The following is a 22,568-nucleotide window of genomic DNA, read 5'->3' on the forward strand; positions in this document are numbered from 1 at the left end:
CCAGCAGAGGACCCAGTAAGTTAACTGCAGCTTTCAAGGGTGGAAAAGAGAACCCCTGAGATGAAGACAAGTAGGACAGGTAGTTCTGAGATTGCCAGAAAGAAAATGGGGGGAAAACTATTCCTAAAACAATAGTGCTTATTTTAAGGCTACTTGATCCACTGACCTGAAATGAAAGAGCTTAGCCAAAAGCTGGTAGGAGGCCATTAGTGGGCTTCCCAGGACCCACAAAGAGGACTTGAAATCCTAAACCCAGCTATTCTCAAAATACGTGAATGGGGAAGGGAAAGGAATCACTTTTAAGTCCTCTGATATAAAACTCCCTGTTTATATGTCCTTTTCCAAAAATGTTCACAAGCCAGTGTGACCTAAAAATCAAAAAGAATACAAATTCTTTTGTTAGCTGAGCCCTCTGATCAACTAGCCTCTGGCTCAACCCATCACCAACAAATATGGATCTTAATAATGAGCTCCGGGAAATGGCCATAATGCAAATGAACACTCAAATATGTACGTAATACTCAGCTTTACACACACATTGCAAGAACTGCATGTGTACTTCAGTGGTTCTTGAGCCATTATTGTATGTCTGAATTCCCTGAGATGCTGGTAAAAAGTGCAGATCTGTAGGGTTCATCCTAGACTTAATGAATCAGAATATTTAGGGGTATTCAGATTTTTTAAAAAATATTTTTACTTTTACAAGTTCCTTAAGATTACATAAAATGTTACATAAAAAAATGAGATTCCCATACGTCCCACTCCTCACACCTCCCTCTTTTCCCCACATTAACAACTTCTTTCATTAGTGTGGTACATTCATTGCAATTGATGAACACATTTTGGAGCATTGCCATATAGCCTGGCAATATGTTTACGTTGTAGTTTACATTGTAGTTTACACTCTGTCCACTCCATTCTGTAGGGAATGGCAGGGTATATAATGTTCTGTATCTGTTTTTGTATTGTTACTCAGGGCAATTTCAAGTCCTGAAAATGCCCCCATATTCACCTTTTTCCCTCTTCCTGCCTTCAGCACCTCCAGTGGCCACTGTCTCCACATCAGTGATATAATTTCTTCCATTGCTAGAATCACAATAAGTCTATAGTAGAATACCAGTAAGTCCACTTTAGTCTATATTTTATTCCCCAATCATGAGGATTCTGGGATGGTGGTGTCCACTCTACCTCTGATCGTGAGGCGGCCTTGATCTCATATGGCTGATGGATGGGACTCTCTTGCTTGCTATCGTAAACTCTCTCAGTTCCTTAGTGTGGTGGTTGTCTATCCTCATCTCCTTGTTGTTATGGGTGAATCCAATGAACTGGAGAGTAGGTGCTGCAACTCTGCTGAGACTCAGGGCCCAGCTGGCACATGGACAGCCCAGAGATTCATGTCTCTTGGACATATACCTACCACTCCAGCGCCAACTATAGGTTCAATTAACAGGGAGAGAAGAGACGTGTAGAGAAGTCACATCTAAGTCCAATTCCAGACACATTTTTTTAAATGAAAGTGATTTTTCCCATGCATCTTTTTTTCCATTGAATTTTTAAAAAATTTATCCCCTTCCCCACCCTGTTGTTATTTACGCTGTCTACTCTCTGTGTCCATTCACTGTGTGTTCTTTCCATATCTGCTTGTCTTTTCTTCTAGTCTTTCTCTTTAGGAGGCACTGGGAGCCGATCCCAGGACCTCAAGGGTGGAAGAGAAGCACTTAGTTGCTTGAGCCACATCATCTCCCTAGTCTGCTGCATCTCTCACTGTCTCTCCTCTGAGTCTCCCTTTGTAGTGTAATCTTGCTGCACCAGCTCAGCTCTCTGCAGCACAGGCCGTCAGCTCTCTGCAGCATGGGCCAGCTCGCCTTCACCAGGAGGCCCCAGGAATAAAACCCGGGGCCTTCCATATGGTAGGAGGTACCCCAATCACTTGAGCCACATCCATTTCCCTCTGTTGATTTTTTAAATCAGTTTTAGTGACACCTATTAATAAAGTATAAATCCATCCAAAGTACAATCAACGGTATTCAGTATAATCATATAGTTGTGCATTCATCACTCCAGTCATTTTTAGAGCATTTTCATTATTCTAGTAATAATACTAAAAAACAAAAACCAAACAAAACTCATCATCTCTCAATCTGTCTATGCTTTTATTAATTCCATGAGTTTTACATCATATATCTAGTTCATAATAGCACAATCATATGGTATTTATCCTTTATGTGTCTGGTGAGCTTAACTCAACATAATGTTCTCCACGTTCGTCCATGTTATATGTTTCACAACTTCATTTCTTCTTACCGCAGTATAATATTCCAGGCTGTGTATACATCACAATTTGTTTACCCATTCATCAGTTCATGGACACCTAGGTTGTTTCCGACTTTTGACTATCATGAATAACACTGCTATGAACATTCATGTGCAGATGTCTATTCGTGTCAACTGCTCTCAGTTCTACTGGTATATAACTAGTAGTTGTATTGCTGGATTACATGGCAAATCTATATTCAACTTCCTGAGGAACTGCCAAACAGTCCTCCACTGTGGCTGTACCATTCTACATTCCCACCAACAGTGAATAAGTGTACCTGTCTCCACATCCTCTCCAACATTTCCAGTTTTCCGACTTTTTAATAGCGACCAATCTAATAGATGTGAAATGATATCATAGTTTTGATTTGCATTTCCCTAATCGCTAGTGATGTTGAACATTTTTTCATGTGTTTCTTTTTTTTCCTATTTTTTTTTAAATGTTACATTCAAAAAATATAAGAGGTCCCCACAAACCCCCCACCCGCCTCACCCCACTCCTCCCAAATCAACATGTGTTTCTTTGGACAATTGTCTTTTCAAGTCTTTTGTCCATTTTTAAATCAGATAGTTTGTCCTTTTATTGTTGAGTTCTTTGATCTCCTTATATACCATGGATATTAAACGTTTATCAGATATGTGATTGCCAAATATTTTCTCCCATTGAGCTGGCTGCTTTTTTCACCCTTTTGACATAGTCATTTGAGGTGTAAGTGTTTAATTTTCAGGAGGTTCCATTTATCTATTTTTCTTTTGTTGCTCGTACTTTTGCTGTAAGGTTTAAGAAACTACTGCCTACCACAAGATCTTGAAGATGTTTTCCCATATTTTCTTATAGGAGGTTTGTGGCTGCTGTTTTTATATTTAGGTTTGATCCATTTTGATTTAATTTTTATAAAAGGTCTGATATAGGTGTCTTCTTTCTTTCTTTTGGATATGGCTATCTACTTCTACAGTGCCATTTGTTGAATACACACTTTTGGCTTGACAGCCTTGTCAAAACGTACTTGACTGTAGATGTGAGGGTCTATTTCTCAGTTCTAGATTTGGTTCCATCAGTAAATCTGTCTGTATGCCAGCACCATGCTGTTTTTACCACTGTAGCTGAGTAATACACTTTAAAGTCCGGAAGTGATAGTCCTCCAAGTTTGTTTCTCTTTTTAAAGATCTTTTTAACTATTCAGGGCTCCTTACCTTTCCAAATAAATTTGATAGTTGGTTTTTTCACTTCTGCAAAAAAAGGCTGTTGGAATTTTTATTGGGATCGAGTTGAATCTGTAAATCAATTTGGGTAGAACTGACATCTTAACAATATTTAGTCTTCCAATTCATTAGCACAGAATGTCCTTTCATTTATTTAAGTCTTCTTCAGTTTCTTTTAGCAATGGTCTGCAGTTACTGAATACAGGTCCTTTATGTCCTTGGTTAAGTTTATTCTTAAATATTTGATTCTTTTAGACATTATTATAAATGTTTTTTTTTCTGATTTCCTCCTCAGATTGCACATCAGTAGTGTATAGAAAAGCTATTGATTTTTGTATATTAATCTCGTATTGCCACTTTGCTGTATTTGTCTATCCTAATAGCTTTCTTGTGGATTTTTCAGGATTTTCTAGATATAGGATCATATCATCAGCAAATAGTGAAAGTTTTACTTCTTCTTTTCCTATTTGGGTGACTTTTATTTCTTTATCTAACCTAATTGATCTAGCTAGAATTTCTAGCGCAATACTGAATAATATAATGGTGACAGTGGGCATCCTTGATTTGTTCCTGATCTCAGCAGGAAAGCTTTCAGTTTTTCACAGATGAGTAAGTGCTAGCTGTAGGTTTTTCATATATGTACTTTACCATATTGAGAAAGTATCCTGCTATTCTTATATTTTAGAGTATTTTTATCAAGAAAGGGTGCTATATTTTGTCAAATGCCTTTTCTACCTCAATCAAGAGGATCATATGATTTTTCTTCAGTTTATTAATGTGCCTTATTACACTAATTGATTTTCTTGTGTTGAACCACAATTGCATACCTGGGATAAAACCAACTTGATGGTGGTGTATAATTCCTTTAAATGTGTTTTTGGATTCTGTTTGCAAGTATTTTGTTGGGTATTTTTGCATCTGTGTTCACTAGGGGATATTGACCTGTAATTTTCTTTTTTCATAAAATCTTATTTGCTTTTGGTATTAGGGTGATGCTGGCTTTATAGAGTGAGTTTGGTAGTGTTCTTCCTGTTCAGTTTTTTTGGTGGAACTTATGCAGGGTTGGTATTAGGTCGTCTTTGATTGGTAGAATTCACCTGTGAAGCCATCTGCTCCCAGGCTTTCGTCTTTGGTAGGTTTTTGATGACTGTTTCACTCTCTTCACTTGAGATTTGTTTGTTGAGGTCTTCTATTTCTTCTAGGGTCAGTGTAGGTGGTTTATGTTTCTAGGAATTTGTCCATCTCATCTACATTGTCTAGTTTTGGGGCATACAGTTGTTCATAGATCCCCTTAAGATCATTCTTATTTCTGCAGGGTGAGTGGTAATGTCTCCCCCCTCATTTCTGATTTTTTATTTGCATCTTCTCTCTCTTTATCTTTGTCAGTCTACCTAAGGGTTTGTCTCAAAGAACCAGCTTTTGGTTTTGTTGATTCTATTGTTGTTCGTTGTTTTTCTCAATTTCATTTATTCGTGCTCAGCTCTTTACTATTTCTTTCCTTCAGTTTGGTTTGGGATTAATTTGCTGTTCTTTTGCTAGTTCCTCCAGGTGTGCAATTAGATCTTCAATTTTAGCTCGCTCTTCTTTTTAATGTAAGCATTGAGGGCTATAAATTTCCCTATCAGCACTGCCTTTTGATGTCCCATTGGTTTTGATATGTTGTTTTTATTTTCATTCAAGATATTTGCTGAATTCTCTTGCAATTTCTTCTTTGACCCACTAAGAGTGTGTTATTTGATCTCCATATATTTATGAATTTTCTCATTTTCCATCCATTATTGATTTCCAGCTTCATTCCATTATGGTCAGAGAAAGTGTTTTGTATAATTTTTTTTATATGTATTGAGACTTGTCTTGTGGCCCAACATATGGTCTATCTTGGAAAGGATCCATCAGCACTTGAAAGGAATGTATATCCTGCCGTTTGGGGGTACAATGCTGTATAGATGTCTGTTAGTTCTAGTTCACTTATCATTTTACTCAAGTTCTCTATTGCTTTCTTTATCCTCTGTCCAAATGTTCTGTCCAATACTGAGAGTGGTGTATTGATGCCTCCAACTATTACTGTAGAGACATTCTGTTTCTCTCTTCAGTTTTGCAAGTGTGTGACCCATGTATCTTGGGGCACCCAGGTTAAGAGCATAAACATTTAAGTATAGCTATTTCTTCTTTGTAAATTGTGCCTTCTGTTAATATATAATGACCTTCTTCATAACACTTTCGTATTTGAAATCTGTTTTGTCTGGTATTAGAATCACTACTGCAGCTTTTTTTTTTTTTTGGTTACTGTTTCTATGGAATATTTTTCCAGACTTTCACTTTTAAGCTGGTTGTGTCTTACATCTAAGGTGAGTCTCTCATAGACAACATACAAATGGCTCGTTTTTTAAACCACTCTATCGGTCTGCGTCTGAATGGGCAGTTCAAGCCATTGATGTTCAATGTTATTACTGTAAAGGCATTAGTTACTTCATCCATTTTGTCCTTTGGCTTTCTGTTGTCATGCCATACAAAGATTTTCTATCTTTTTATCCTTCAATTTACCCTTCTTAATAATTTTCATTTCTATACTTTTCTCCACAACTCTCACCCTTGTTTTTTCCCTTTCAGGTTGTAGCACTCCCTATAGTATCTCTTGTAATTCTGGTCTTTGGTGACATATACAGCATACCAGTTTTTGTCTGTGAAGACTCTGAACTCATCCTCATTTTTGAAGGACTGCTTTACCAGATACAGAATTCTTGGTTGGCAGTTTTTCTCTTTTAGTACCTTAAATATATCACACCACTTTCTTCTTTTCTCTGTGATTTGTATGGGAGGTCGGCACTTAATATTATTGAAGTTCCTTTTATGTGATGCTCTGCTTTTCTCTTGCTGCCTTCAGAATCCTCTCTTTATCTCTGATATTTGTCATTCTGAATAGTAGGTCTCTCATGGTAGGTCTATTCAGATTTATTGTTTGGGGTTTTTTGTCCTTCTTGGATATTGATATTCATTTCTTTCATAATGGTTGGGAAGTTATCTGTCATCATTTCCTCAAATATTCTTTCTGCCCCTTTTGCATTCTCTTCTCCTTCTGGGACATTGATAATGCGTATGTTTGTGTGTTTCACTTTGTTGTTCAATTCCAAGACCCTGTTCCATTTTTTCCATTCTCTTCTCTTTCTGTTCTCCTGTCTTTTCCAGTTCAGACATTGTCTTCAAAATCACTAATTCTGTGTTCAAGCACTTCAGATCTGTTTCTGTATATCTCTAATGCATTTTTAATCTCATCCATTGGGTCTTTCACTTCCATAAAATCTGTTACTTTTCTTTGCAGGGTTTCCGATTGTCCTTATGCTCACCCAGCATCTTCTTAATAGTTTTTATTCCTTTAGTCATATTTTCTTTAAATTCTTTGACTTGATTTAGGAGAGTTGTGTGATTATCACTGATTGTCTTAAATCATGTATCTCATCAGGATATTTGGTTAGTTTCTTTGGCTGGACCACCTCTTACTGTTTCCTAGTATGGCTTGTTATTTTTTGCTGATGTCTAAGCATCTGAATGTGTTGGTGAATTTACTCTGATTGCCAATTTCTCTTTTGCCTATTTTTTTTTCATAGCTTTTTTGGTAATTGGTTCAACTTATTCTAAGTCTTTAAAATTGCCCAGCTTAATGTATCAAAATCATGCCAGGGACTCACTAATGGGGAGCAGATTTTCTCCCAGGAGTAAGAGAACAGAGAGACCCAAAAGCAGTTTTTGTCCGTGCAATTTCCAGACATGGCAGCAGATGGGCCTTATCGTCGCACATTTCCATGGAGGTTTTCAACCTGTTTTCCTATGTTTTGGTCTGCCGAGTGGAGATTCAAATCAGGCTCTGCTAGCTGAGTTCAAAGCCCCCTGACTTCCCACTCCCTTTTCCCTTGTAATAGCTGACATGGAGGAAGATGTCTGTTCTCTTCTCTGTTGGCTGCGGTGAGCCAAGGATTTTTCCCCAGCTTAATATCTTGTGGATGGGGGAGGGGAGCCCTTCCTGACCACTGCAAGGGTTTGGTTATGTTGTTTTGGGTTTTTCATCTCTCTGTCCCTCACCCTCCTGAAAGTTGTGAAGAACTGTACAGGACTGCTGACCCCCAATGCAGGTCCCTCAGATAGTTTTTGGCTCCTTCTCCACTGTTTTTGGGAGAGAGTTAAACCCTGTCTGCCTAATCCGATGCCATCTTCCACAATCTAATGAAGTGATTTTGATGTATACTCCTCAAGTGCTGGGTAACCTGAGGTAAATTCCTTAACTTCACTGAATCTCAATCATAACATTTGTAAGGTACAATAATGACATCATGATTGTGAGAAAATTGTAATATATACAAAGGCACAGTACCATTTAATATTCATTTAAAAATAACATCCACTATTTAACATAAAAGCATATTAGTAAGAAAAATAACTATTTTCCAAATAGTTATTCTTTAAAAGTGATAAGGGTAGCCTTATCTCATAGTTTTGCAAATTTAATGTCTGCCTTAACAGAAGACAGCTGAATTGCCCTATAGAATTCTGCATTCAATCTGCTGCAATATGTCGTTTTGGTTGAAGAACAGAGAAAATCTAACTGCATGTAGGTATGTAGTTGGAAAAGGAAGGAGTATTTTAATAGCCTTTCCAGAAAATTTTGGGTGTTCTTCTTTGATACTATACCTGTCAAATGGTAGTTTAAGATTAGTTGCAAAACAGAATATGAAAATCTTAACAAGGAACTTTTCTTATTCTTTTACATTCAAATCCATTGGTCTTTCTGGAATTTTGAAGGGATGTTTACCCATGCACAATTTTGTAACATGATACATTGGTCTTTTGGGAATTACTGATGAAATTACATAGATCAAGAACATGTTGACACATTTCATTGTTCAATACCCAAAAAATCAGTCTTTTAGTTGTCACACTGGTCTCATCAGAAAAATCATTAAGAAGCTGTTAAGTTTTCAGTGACTCATACAAGTTTTCCAAAATTCTAATTTTCAGTTGAAAGCTTTAAATTTTTGTCACTGGAAAAAAACAATATTTTCCTTGAAATGACATTCCCACTTCATTCATTTTCAAGAAAATATCTGCCAAATAACCAAATCTGAATAGTAAGTTTGTCAGTCATTCTTTTGAATAAAAGTGGTGTTCCATGGAAAAAATCACTTAGTCCAACTAGCAACTCAATCATGTAAGTACTTTTCCTAGAGACAAATGCCATATATTGGTATGCAGTGGAAGTACTTTATATGTACTTCCCATTTTGTCACAAACTATTAAAAAGACTGATCCAAATCAAAAGTTTTCATCTCACATTCAATTCAGAACTGCTCCCCCTTCTTACAGTTCAGGCCTGATACAGGCTCAGAAATAAGGAATAAGGCAGGGAGGAAAGCTCAGCTCACTCTACCTTCTATTTATTCTCCAACTTCTAGCTGCTGCCTCTGACTCCTCCAGAGGAAAAAAAAGCATCTTAAGTGGTGCTGTTTTAATCTGGAGTCAGTACAGATATTCAGATTCTGGGGCTTTTTCTTGTGGAGTAATTTTATGGCACTTTAAGGCCCTCCCCCTCCAACTCAGAATCTGACACTTTCCAGGTGATCTCTTGTGACTCCTTATAAGCTTACTTCTTATTGCTTGAACAAGTCTCTTCTAACATCCAAATCCTCCACATGTGCAATCTCATTTATAGGCTGAAGGTGAATGGTAGATTCATAAACCACTTTCCTTGTTTATCAAGACCTGTTTAGATGGTCTAGCACCATTCTTTAGAATTTAGAAGGACTTGCTCTTGACTTTTGGGCCTCACCCAAAATTGACTCTAAGGACAATAACTGAATCTAATAACCTATTATAAATCTGTACCCACAGGCATACATTTTTATGTACATTCCTATGTATTTGTATCCATTGTGTTTTCTAGAACCCTACATATTGGTAAGTCCCTGGTTTATATTTTTTATAACACTGGAGTTGAGTGTTGTATTTGCCTCTAATTTTCTATGTCACCTTCAGTTAATTGAAGACTGTGAGTCAGGGCTGAATTCAATTTACTAAACATGACTTAAAGTACAGCTATCCTCACTTGCAGCAGTGGAGATATCCAAAAAATAGAAGAACTAAATTTTGAAAGTATAATGTTTCTCATTGATTTAATACAATTTTTAAAAATATAATTTCATTCATTGGCTTTAATTTATAGGTTAGCACTGTTTGAACATATTTAAAAGAGGAAATTTTAGACAGATCTTTTTAGTGTATAATCACACCCTTAGAACCTGTTCTATATACTTGAATTTTTAGCGTATTGAATTTTCTTATTGTTGAAACTGCATATAGGGAGAGGTAGGGTGTGGGTAAGGAGGCAGCCAGGAGGCAGAGCAGAACTGTATAGTAGGAAGCAGAAAGCTGAAAACTCTAGAGTTCTAACAAAGGCCCAAGTGTGGCCCCGTGTGGCGCTCGGCTACCAGTTTCCTGAGCCTGGGGCCTAGGAATCTACATATTAAGAAGTGTCCCCTGGTGCTACTTATGTACAATAGTGTTTGAGATGCATAATTATAGGCACTAGAGTGCCACAGAAAGGTTGGGAAGCATAAAAATAAGCTTTGATCTTTCCACTGAAGGGTTATACAGGAAAGTAATACGGACACTCCTGTGCTTCAGATAGCTTAATCAGAAGCAACAAGAACACACTGGAAAGTAGAAGTTGGGGGCTCTCTTATGAACTAGAGGAATTCGTATTAACTAGTGGAATAATGAACGTCTGCACTATGGTAGAGGTACTGAAAGAGGATGGATTTGAGATACATAAGGAGTAAAATAGGTCTTGTTAAAAGAGTTACAAGAGTCAGGGATGACTCCCAATTGCAAGTTTAGGTACTAGGGCAACTGAAGTGTCACCAAAAGAGGGGGAAAGGACGGTAAAGATTAGAATTTTTAGGGACTGGAGGAAGATATAATGAATAAAGATTTAGATATAATGAAACTGAGATGTCAGTGAAACATTCAGATAGAGATGCCCTCGTAGTCACTATATCTATGACTGGATCTCAAAAGAAAAAGTGTTTTGGAATAGAGATAGAATGATAGGTGTCACCAATTTTAGTATAAATAAAGGAGCAAATTAAATGATCCACTGAAAGAAATAAAGGAAAATTATAAGAGCTTTAAAAAACAAATCCTGGGAAGATGCAGGATTTTCCATTTTAAAATGGAAAGAGTAAAATTGAATAACGTGGGTAAATAGAAGCCACAAGTTTTGAAAAGGGAATATGAATAGTAACAGATGATGGCATTAAGTCTAGTATGATAAAAACTGAACTATGTCCCCTGCATTTGCGCAGTGATATTGTTTATAACCTTTGTAGAAATTTCAATAGAATATAGCATAGGGCTGTCAGTCATAGAGTAGTGGATGAGGAAACAACAGAATGGGAGAAAATAGGCACAACAGATACAGACTTCAAGAAGTTGTTTTCAAGAAGTTTTGCTAAAAAGATAGGGTAGTAGCTAGAAGTGATTAGAGATTTTTTGTTTTTGTGTTTTTGCAAAGGAGATCAAGTAAGTTTATAGGCCAAGAGGAAGGAGTTGACAAGTGAAAGGCAGTATTACTAGATACAAGCCTTAGGGGTAAGAGGGAGAATTAGGATTAAGGGTCAGGTGAAAAGATTTATCCTGAATAGGAAGGAAACATTATCTAAGGTGAAAAGTAGACTAAGTTAAAAGAATTCACTTATGGGCTCAGGTTTTTGTCTGAAAGAGTTGAGATCCTCTACTGAGAATAAGTGAAGTATATGTGAATCAGAGGCTTGAGAGGAGAGACAACATTTAGAGTGGCTGTGAATGAGGGAGAGTTTTTTAAAAGTACAATAACTGAAAAGCAATGGTGAGCCCAGTAGACACTGGAAACTGATTTACAGTGGAACCAAACCACATGGTACATGGTGTTCTACAGAAGCTCTCAGCATCCTGGATTTTGTTTTCATTAAATGGAGAAGATACATTTTGCAGTTGGGGGTTTTTGGAGAGGTTTAAGAGTATCTCAAGAGAGAGCAAGAGAGCTGAGGACTCTGGTGAGAGAATAAGGTCGAGTGCATATAACAAAGAGGCTAAGAGAGGGCTGCTGAAGTAAAAGAAAATGCAGGGCTCTAAGGACTACTATTATCAATGAAGTTACAGGACAGACATATTGGGAGTATAAGCTTGAAAAAGTACTGTTAGGTTATGGGACATTGGAATTTTTGCTTTTAGACCTGGAATAATATTGGAGGGTGACTAGGTCTGAGGTGTGCCAATGGGAGTGAGTTACTACTTTCACATAAACTATTGGAAGGTCACTGAAACTGAGGTGCTTAACAGAAAGAGGTACCAGTCCTCATCGGTGTGGCGGTTAGAGATTAACCTGAAAGTTGGTGGAACTATGTTAAGAGGGATAAAAAACAGATAGTACAAACTAGTAAAAAGATGATTATCAACTGTGAATCTTGAGAACGAACCAAGAGATACGGACATATATTGCAAAATGAAGAATTTGCATTAGATTGAAGAGGAATTTCCTGTCAATAATTTTATTTAACATTAGATTTATTTAACAAATGAAGACAGTGATATTCTTCTCTGATCAGAAAATCACTTTATTTTTTTGAGCACAATTTCATTGATTCTTTGGCTTGCTAAAATCTGGCTTTTGCCTAGAGTAGGTAAACATCTTCTTAAATGAGTTAAACATTAGTAAAACAGCCGAAGAGACCCTACTGAGGCCATCACTGTCTAGTCCCCACTTTCACCCTCCAAGAATACAAAATAAGATAAAGGAATGAATAATTTATTTCCTTTGAAAACAGAAGTAGATAAGTGAAGAAAATGTCTCATGTGCAGTAAGAGCAATCTTCGGGAAAAAGCAGCATCTAGAATAGGTGCTTGACTAAACTAGACTGAAGACAATGAAGACAGGCAGAGGTCTGAATACAAGTACAGTTAGTATCAGGAAGGAGACACAAGAAGATGAAAAGCAGGCTTCCTAGAGCCCAAGAGAGGACTTGTTAGAGGATCAGACAATTCTTCTATGTCTGAGGGTGAAATACCATCAGAAATACCACAAAATAAAGAAGATTACAGACAAGGGTATGAACCAGTGCTTCAGGGACTTGAGAGTCAGAATTTCTGAATTTGGTCACTGCAGCTCATCAGATATTTGACTTACGTAAGTCTCAGGACCTAACTTAGCCGATTTATTAAATATAAAACAGAATAATGACCCATCTTCACAGGGCTGTTTTGAGAAACATTGTGTTTACTGTGAAAGCTCTCTTTCATAATATGCCTTAGAGCCGTTTTTTGTTTGTTTGTTTTTAAACAGACTGATGAAGAGAAGAGACAAGGGCTACCTGTGGTGATGCCAGTGTTTGACAGGAATACTTGTAGCATTCCCAAGTCCCAGATCTCCTTCATTGATTACTTCATAACAGACATGTTTGATGCTTGGGATGGTAAGATAGTACATGTTTTATCACCCACAAAGGACATTTTGTTATATTATTTGATGGGCCTAAAGGAACTGTTATTTAAAAAAAAAAAAAAAAAGCTTGCTGATTGTGGTCAAGGCAAGGTACATAAGTACTTTTTGCATTACCAGCACCTGGTACAGCACTTTGTCTACAGAAGACTCAACAGGTATGTGTTGACTAGATAAACTATTAGCATTTTCAAAGAACATGTTTCCAAAACTTACAGAAATTTTATTCTATCATTGGAGAAGCTTCTAAAAAAAAAACAACTGTATTGCATCTACTTTAAATCACAGGATCTTTTCAATATTTAAATAAAAGGACCTGTCTGAATTTCAGAAACTAGTATTAAGTATATTACCCTTCCTGTGCTTGTGTGTTCACTTGCGGCCTAAGCTACTCCTTCATTTCTGATCCCAAACTTGCCCCAGAAAGCCCCAGCCTTATAAATGTTCCTGTGAGTTAACTTAGTTCAATAGGTTTCTTTTTAATGCTTTTATGTCCTTGCAGCCTTTGCACATCTGCCAGCCCTGATGCAACATCTGGCTGATAACTATAAACACTGGAAGACATTGGATGACCTAAAATGCAAAAGTCTGAGGCTTCCATCTGACAACTAAACCAAGCCAGAGAATGAGACCTCTTGACCTACAAAGCGCACGACGAGAATCACAGTGACATAGATAAGAGGCTTTCCTGTATAGTGAAAATAACATGTAGGTTAAGGAGCTACTGTTTAATATTTGACCTTGAAACATTTCAGTCCCCAAATCTCATTTTTAGAAAGTTATGTTCCATAAAGAAAAGTGTTTTCCAAACAATCGCTTAGTAACAGAACAAATACATGTCAAACTCCTTTGCTCTGCTGTCATCCTGTGCATCGCTGTCAATCATGGAGCTGATTCATCATAACTAACAGGCCAGAAGAAGCAAAGACTTGATGCATGTAAGCCCATCTCCCTGGATATACCAAGTAGGTTAGCTAAATGTTCAGCTCATCTCTTACCATAAAAGTCACCGTCACTGTTTAGCTTGACTTTTCTCCTTAAAAGTATCAGTCTGAAGGATTCATAAGAAGGCAATCTGAACAGATAAATGTAAGAAAAAAAATAAACTAAATAAAATGAGCAAAACAATTGAAATTACTGAAGAACCAGTTAGCTTCATAACCACCATGTCTAAGCTGGTTCTTCTGGTAATCAGTGTGACATCCAAGTTAGAACACAGCCTGGCCTGCTGAGTGTCCTCTTTAAACTGGTATCAGCAGCTGTGCAGTCCTGTTTCCTGTAAAAAGAATTCACCTTAACAAAAGCCATCCATGACAGGGAGGGAGGGACATCTTATTTTAGGAGAATCCATGAACTTCCCTTATTTCTGCTTAAAGAGGCAGCCACAAGACACTATACTGAGTATTATTTAAAAGCCATTAAATCTGAATACCCTTGGACAAGTCTTTTAAAAAAATTTATATACATTTGATTTTTAAAATTTTTATTAAAACAACCAAAATTTTCCAGGTATAAGTCCATGAGTATATTGTACCATTTACCATTTATTCGTATATATTTGGGGGAACAGTGGAAATTTCAAGGTTCAGATGTTTTTTGCCTAACCATATTTTGGATTATGCCATTTTGCTTTAATGATGTAAAAAGTGCAAGATATGTAAATATATCAGAAGATAGATACATAGGGTGGTAGTCAATATTTTAAGCTATTAATTGTATGCTGAAAGCTTTAAAGCACACATGCATATTTTTATACAGCCCTTTTCACAACTCTCTGTGATCTACATAAAACCAGACTTGAGATTTTTCCTTTTTCTCTTAACCAGCCAACCCATCTCTATGTATATATATATATTTAATATACTAGAAATTCAGTAAACAAAATCTTAGTTTTTCTTGCAAATGTTATGTATTCCATATGCTGCATTTTAAGAGGTTATAAACAGTGAAATGAATTAACTGAATCAATTGTAGTTGCTTTTTTTCAAATGAAAATTGGAATACAGACCATGCAAAATGGTATATAGGAAGAAAAAATGACATCACTACTAATTGTGCCAATGTTTTTGTTTTGTACCAAAAGGGAAATGTATATGACAATTCCAAGCAAAAAAAAAATAAATGGTAGATTATTTTTGTTAGATAATGAGAGAACTTGCTCGGTGACAACAGTAACCAGCTTTGTATTTAATGCTACATTATGTAAATGTGATGAAAATATTTTTGTGAAGTACTTGTAACTGTATTCCCACAGTCATTTGTCATTCTCAACAGCTGGATTTTTTGTTTTCTGTTCTCTCCCTTTCTCTCTTTCTGAGAAGTTGTGGACTTACAGAAAAATCAAATAAAATACAGGGTTCCCAATACCACTCTATTATTAACACCTTCACTGGTGTGATATACTTTTTACAATTGAAGGAAGTGTAGTTTTGTAATTGTACTATTAACTGTAGTCCATGGTTTAACTTATGGTTCACTGTATTGTGCAGTTTCATGGATTTTTTTTTTAAGTTATTCTAGTAACACACACATTTTAAAATTTCCACCTTTAACTACATTCAAGTATATAATTCAGTGTTGTTCATTATGTTCACAATGTTGTACTAGCATCACCACCATTCTTTATTAAATCTTTCCCATTGTCCCAAATAGAAACCCTGTCCATTTTAAGCTTTAACTCCCTATTCCCTTCCCCAACCCTGTTCCCTGATCATCTGTATTCCAGATTAGGATTCCAAGTTTGTTTATTCTAATTATTTCCTATCAGGGAGTTCATATGATATTTTTCCTTTAGTATTTGGCTTATTTCACTCAATATGATGAAATAATGTTTCATCTATATTGCTGCATGTAACAGAGCTTCATTCTTTTTTAGGGCTGAATAATACTTCATCATATATGTACACCACATTTTGTTTATCCATTTATCAGTTGATGGGCACTTGGGTTGCTTCCATCTTTTCTCAAATGTGAATAATGCCACTAGGAACATTGGTGTGCAAATATCTTCTTTTGGGTGTAGACCTAGAAGTGGGATTGCTAAGTCATATGGTAGTTTTATACTTAACTTTCTGAGGAACTGCCAAACTGTCTTCTGTAGTGGCTTCACCGTTTTACATTACCGCCAACAATGAGTTTTCCTATTTCTCAACATCCTCTCCAACACTTGTAATTTTCCATTTAAAAAAAAAAGCCATTCTAGTGAGTGTGAAATGGTATCTCATCTTAAGTTTTATTTGCATTTCCATAATAGCTAATGGTATTGAACATCTTTTTATGTGCTTTTCATTCATTTGTGTATCTTCTTTAGAGAAATGTCTATGTTTTTTGCCCATTTTTAAATTGGGTTGTCTTTTTGTTGTTCAGTTGTAGGATTTCTTTATATATTCTGAATATTAAACCCTTATCAGATAGGTGGTTTCTAAATATTTTCTCCAATTGTATAAGTTTTCCTTTAACTTTCATGATGAAGTCCTTTGAAAAAGTTCTTAATTCCTAAGTCCCATTTATCTATATTTTCTTTTCTTGATTGTGCTTTGAGTATAAAGTAAAAAAAAACAAAACATAACAAAAAAAACCATCGCCTAACACAAGACACTGAAGATGCTTCCCTACATTTTCTTCTAAGAGTTTCATAGTTCTGGCTCTTATATTTAGGTCTTTGATCCATTTTAAGATTATTTTTGTATACAGTGTGAGGTAGGGATCTACTTTTGTTCTTTTGCTAAAGGAGATCCTGCTTTCTCAGTACCATTTGTTGAAGAGACTATTCTTTCCAACTGAGTGGTCTTTGCCCAGTGTGCTGTTATAAATTTTAAGTACAGGTTGATTTCTAAACTCTCAATATGATTTCATTGGTCTGTATATGTTTGTCCTTATGCAGTACCATACTGTTTTGATTACTGTGGCTTTGTATTAAGTTTTAAGATTGGGAAATGAGAGTCCTTCAATTTTGTTATTCTTTTTCAAGATGGCTTTGACTATTTCAGGGCCCCTTACCTGTCCATATAAATTTTATGATTGGCTTTTCCATTTCTGCAAAGAACGTTGGAATTTTTATTGGAATTGCATTGAATTATAAATCATCTTGGATAGAACTAACATCTTAATATTTAGTCTTCCAATCCAGAATGCAGAATTTCCTTCCATTTATTTAGGTCTTCTATTTCTTTTAGAAATGTCTTACAGATTCTATGTATACAAATCCTTTACATTTTTGGTTAGATTTATTCCTAGATATTTGATTCATTTAGTTGCTATTGTAAATGGAAATTTTTTTTCTTGATTTCTTATTCCAATTGTTCATTACTATGGTACAGAAATACTACTAATTTTGGGGTGTTGATCTCGTACCCTGGTACTCTGCTAAATTCATTTATGAGCTTAGAGCTTTTTCATGGACTTCTCAGCATTTCCTGTATACAGGATTATGTCATCTGCAAATTGAGAAAGTTTTACTTCCTTTCCAATTTGGATGCCTTTCTTTTTTCTTGTTATACTATTGATTAGCTATGCTGCTAGTAGACATCCTTATCTTATCTTGATCTCGGAGAGAAAGTTTTTGGTCTCTCACCATTACATATGGTGTTAGCTATGGGTTTTGCTTTAACCATGTTGAGGAAGTCTCCTCTTCTGATTTTTCTGAGTGTTTTTATCAAGAAGGGGTGCTGGATTTTGTCAAATGCCTTTTCTCCATAAATGGTGATGATATGTAGTGTATTACATTCTGTTAATGTGGTGTATTACATTAATTAATTTTCTTATGTTGCCCTGGGATAAATCCTACTTGATCAAGGTTTATAATTCTCGGGAAGCAGACTTGGCCCAGTGGTTAGGGTGTCCGTCTACCACATGGGAGATCTGCGGTTCAAACCCCGGGCCTCCTTGACCCGTGTGGAGCTGGCCCATGCACAGTGCTGATGTGCACAAGGAGTGCCATGCCACGTAGGGGTGTCCCCCGCATAGGGGAGCCCCACGCACAAGGAGTACACCCCATAAGGAGAGCCACCTAGTGCGGAAGAAAGTGCAGCCGGCCCAGGAATGGCGCCGCACACACGGAGAGCTGACAGAACAAGATGACGCAACAAAAAGAAACACAGAATCCCGTGCCACTGACAACAGAAGCAGACAATGAAGAACACCCAAATAGACACAGAGAACAGACAACCGGGGTGGGGAGAAGGGGAGAGAAATAAATAAATAAATCTTTTAAAAAAAAAAAAGGTCTATAATTCTTTTAATGTAATGTTGGATTCAGTTTGCTAGTATTTTGCTGAGGATTTTCATATCTATATTCATAAGAGATACTGGTCTGTAATTTTCTTTTCTTATAGTATCTTTCCCAACAGCTGTTTTTATTTTACCTCTGTGGTCTAAATTTTTCATAGTTTCAAGATTTTGTATTAGTGTCCTTTATTTCACGGGTCACACATTTTGTTTTCTGATCATAGTAAAATCAGGATGCCAGAATCCCATTGTAAGAAGCCAAAGAATTTGCTTAGCTTCACAGGCAAGGACAATCTTTTTCTGGCCACCTCACTTTCAGTCCATTTGTAAGTAACATTTAGCAGGTGGCTGACATTTTCTATATAAAACATTATAACTTAGTTTTATGGCAAATTGATTTCTTATTAACTTCAAATCATAATATGTGAATATTAAATTCTTTAAGACATAAGGTAATAAAGAACGGAGCTATCCTGAAGTTTTATCAGTGTCACCTACAGACTTCTACTGAATTGCTAACTAAATAGTACATTCCTCCATAGAGTCAATTTATTAGAAATCGTCTTTCAGATGGTATGTGTGTCAGATGGGCAAAGTCTATTATAATTTGCCTCTGATACTGAATTGTTTAATAAACACTGTAGGTTGAAGGGAACCCTATTGATTTAGGAAAATGCAACACTACCTAATTTGATAAGAAGTCACATTATTACAATACTTAACCAAAAGATTAGTTATAAAATATTGTTACTTGGACACAAATGACCCTATAATTTAAATCATGCTTTACTTCTAATTTAAGATTTTGAAATTCACTTGCACTCAGAGTGTAGTTAATCTTCTGGGCACAGAACAAGCCCCATCGGTTCAATCAGAAACCATTCAAACTTGAGAGTGAGAAATGGAAGGGATGACCCAATGTCCCTGAAGTTCAGGTTCTTAATTGTGTTAAATAAGTACAGCCCGGGATTGAGGTATAAATGTACTTTTTTAAAAATGTACTTTTAAATAAAAATGACAAGGCACACTACATAGTGCTACTTCCAGTAATATCATGTAATAGTGTTGAAAGCTAAACTGGGGGAATAGAAAAAAATGCACATAATCTGTTGATTTCAATTATAATTTAGAGTACTAAATTGAAACTTTAACTTTCAGCAGCAGTCTACACACAACTACTAAGCAGGCATCAGGTCTGGGTCCCTACCAGAATCTATCTTCCATCACAGGGCACCCATGAAAGCAAGTATTACCACTCTAGCCATATTGTATCTCATAGTGGAAAACTAAGTAGAGTATAATGACAAAAGACATATTCTATAATACTTTTTGCTCCCGAAACTCATGTGTAGTTTATATAACCTATATGAATATACTACTGTCAAAAAAAAACTAATCAGAACAGGTTAGGAAACAAAACAATTAAAAATTTATGAATTACTTATCTGATTCATTGAATTTGCATTATACAATTCAAGAAAACAACTTTACTAACTCCTGACCTAATACAGAATTTCCAAAGAAAAAGCTAGATAGGAAAGTTAAAAATGACTGAGATACTTAACAAAAGTAATCAATAACCTGATGCACTCAGGCCAGAATGCATGTCTGCTTGGTTTATGGATACCACTCATGCTGGAATTTCAGGATGAAAGCTGTCTCTGTGTGAATTCTCAAAACAATTAGTTGGCTAAAAGCCAGTGCTAATTTTTCCATTCATATTCTTTGGAGGAAGTAATTTCAGTTGAAATATATTTCTCCATAAAGCTATTTTCATTGTGAATTAAAACAAAAATAGTAACTGTGAACATTTAGTTTTCCACATATAAGCCATTATCTTGTATTCTAGTCCTCTTTGTTTTTAAAGATGCTCGATGATAAGGGATGCTACAGATCTAATTAATTACAAGATCTTACCTCCTTGGGCCCCAGTTTCCTCATTTCTATAACACTATGTCATTGGTCTACTCTAGATGACCTCAGCTCTTTTTGCTGTAGGTAGTTGTGGAAGCACTTACTAAGGTAAAACAAGTAAAAAGTATAAAGTTTCCACTATGGGTGTGTGTGTGTGTGTATAAAAAATAAATCTGCAGAACATGTTCTTTGAGAAAAAGCAATCTCCTGACATCACCTTGCACATACCTTAATAGGATTCTTTCATCAGCAGTTTAAATTTGTTTAGGAATAATTCCACAATTAAACCCATCCAATTTTTAACTCATGGAACATTTCTAAATTTTTATTCTTGAATACCAAATGGGAAAAAGAGTGTTCTTGTTTTAAGGCCAATGGGAGTGGTGAGGATATTAAAATCAGTGGTCACTGCAAGCAACTATATAAATGAAGCTTTACTCAAGGATTTCATGTGATTCAATGGCAAGATGAATCAGGCACTCTTGGCTGCAGTCCCTGCCTTTGAAAACACTGTGCCTCTTTACTATCTAGCTCTCATCCCTAGCATATATGAGAGAAAGCTGCTGTCCTACTACCAATCTAACCAATAACTGTGTAGCCTAGTTCACACTGGGGGAAAAAACACCCCAAGATTCCTACTGATTTGAGTTCGTAGGGATTTTAGTAGCTAGAACCAACAGCAAAATAGATTTAAATGAACTGGCACCAAAGGGAAAAAAAATTACTGTACTTAGTATATTTAGTTTATTTTTTGGCTGAGACTCAAGTTTGTTCTATAAAACAAAGAAAGTTACTTAAGACTATGTAGGAGAAAGGATATATTTAAATATATCATAGCTATACTTAAACAAATGGACAATAAAGAGAGCCAAAGGATAAGAACTTCTGACAAATGCCACAACTTTACTTTTACCTCTTATTTATGCTGCCTCACCACAAGGATCTAGGTCCAAATTAAGAAGCTCAAAACACTACTTCAACTGCAGAATGAAGTGCAATTACTATGCAATCTATTTCCTACAGAGAAGGATCCGTTTTCTGGTAAAGGTTAAAGAGATGCTACATCCTACCTGTTCTTCAATGGCTGTTTCTTTTTTTGTCAAATAGCTTCTGTAATTATGATGTAATTTCCTTAAAAGCAGGTTCCTTAAATAAATTTTTGAAAGAATTAATGGTATAGTTAAAATATTTATTTTGGAGAACAAAGTCAGACTCCTCAAAAGGCTACATGGAAACTACATAAAACTTTTTAAAACAGAATTTTTGGTGATGAATGAGAATTTAACTAGGGGCAATAAAATTATTCTCCTAAGAGGGAGATATATATCTATATAGATACATACATATCACTATATAAAAAGAATGAGAAGTTCTGGGTTTGATTCACCTCATTAAACATAAGCCACACAATTTCTGGTTTATAATATCAATTTTTTAAAGCACAAAAATGAGATTTTTATCTACAAAGACACTATGACATAATTTAATTCTGTATCAACAGATATTTTTGCCATGCTCTGAAAACTTCACTGCTGAAAATTCTCTGAAATCAGACCTGTTTCCTCAGTGATTGCAGGATAATGCTATGTGAGAAGTCAAATGGAAAACCTGTGATATATTCCTTAGTGGATATACTGATACTTGAGAAGCAACTTGTTGCTGGTATACAGGCCCAGAAAAAGAATTCAAATAAAATTTTATAGTCACAAGAAAAAAAATACATTAAAGGTATAAAGAATCAATACATTATAGGTTTTCAAAGAGCTCTTAAAATTTGCATTAACATATATATTTGATTTTCAAGGTTCACGTACATGTACCCCTAATTCCTTCAAATTAGACAGCAAAATACAAGTCACCATTCTGCTCTAATTTCTGAAATAATTTTAAACTGCGCAGTCCAGATTCTTGCTCTCCATTTTTCCACAAAATAATGAGGTGGTCAGCAGAGCAAGTCACTAGTCCATGATCTTCAAAGTATAGAAACATCTGTAAAGAAAATTAACACTACTGATTATAGGAACTTTGATGAGAAGGGAAAGGCCGAGATTAGATTAACACATGCTTGTAAAAGATGTACCTTGGAGACTTCTTTGCATCTGAATGTAATCCTCCATTTCATTTTTATGAGAAATTTTATTTTTCAAGTGTTGGTAAAAGTTACAAATAAATAGTATTTTAATAATCACAGTTTCGTTAATACTGCTCAACTCAGAACTATGAATAACAGCCATTTTTGTAAAGTACATGAATACCAGAAGTATCTTCTGAATTTTACTATAATCTAGTTCTTCAAGCATTGATTTTAAGATTTGGTCAGACAGAGGTCCTGCCAGACCTGCTTTACTCATCATTTACTAATCATGTACATGGCTTATTACTTATG

At 35.7% G+C, this 22,568-nt stretch overlaps 2 protein-coding genes across 7 annotated transcripts in view; one reads left to right on the forward strand and one right to left on the reverse strand.

Moving 5' to 3' along the window:
• Window positions 1-20,338, forward strand: part of PDE8B (phosphodiesterase 8B) — a 347,153-nt gene extending 326,815 nt beyond the window's left edge. For all 5 annotated transcript variants that reach the window (XM_058275154.1, XM_058275158.1, XM_071208674.1 and 2 more), the window contains 2 exons: window positions 12,887-13,016; window positions 13,545-20,338. In XM_058275154.1, coding sequence (XP_058131137.1) covers window positions 12,887-13,016; window positions 13,545-13,654 — 240 coding nt within the window. In that variant the 3' untranslated portion in view covers window positions 13,655-20,338. The remainder of the gene's footprint in view (window positions 1-12,886; window positions 13,017-13,544) is intronic.
• Window positions 20,339-20,907: 569 nt separating this feature from the next.
• Window positions 20,908-22,568, reverse strand: part of WDR41 (WD repeat domain 41) — a 72,582-nt gene continuing 70,921 nt past the window's right edge. The window contains exon 13 of one of the 2 annotated variants that reach the window (XM_004463469.4): window positions 20,908-22,171. In XM_004463469.4, the coding sequence (XP_004463526.1) occupies window positions 22,019-22,171 (153 nt within the window). In that variant the 3' untranslated portion in view covers window positions 20,908-22,018. The remainder of the gene's footprint in view (window positions 22,172-22,568) is intronic. The other variant, XM_071208676.1, reaches the window with a different exon arrangement.

Source organism: Dasypus novemcinctus, chromosome 2 (genome assembly GCF_030445035.2).
Source record: "Dasypus novemcinctus isolate mDasNov1 chromosome 2, mDasNov1.1.hap2, whole genome shotgun sequence".
NCBI classification, from domain to species: domain Eukaryota; kingdom Metazoa; phylum Chordata; class Mammalia; order Cingulata; family Dasypodidae; genus Dasypus; species Dasypus novemcinctus.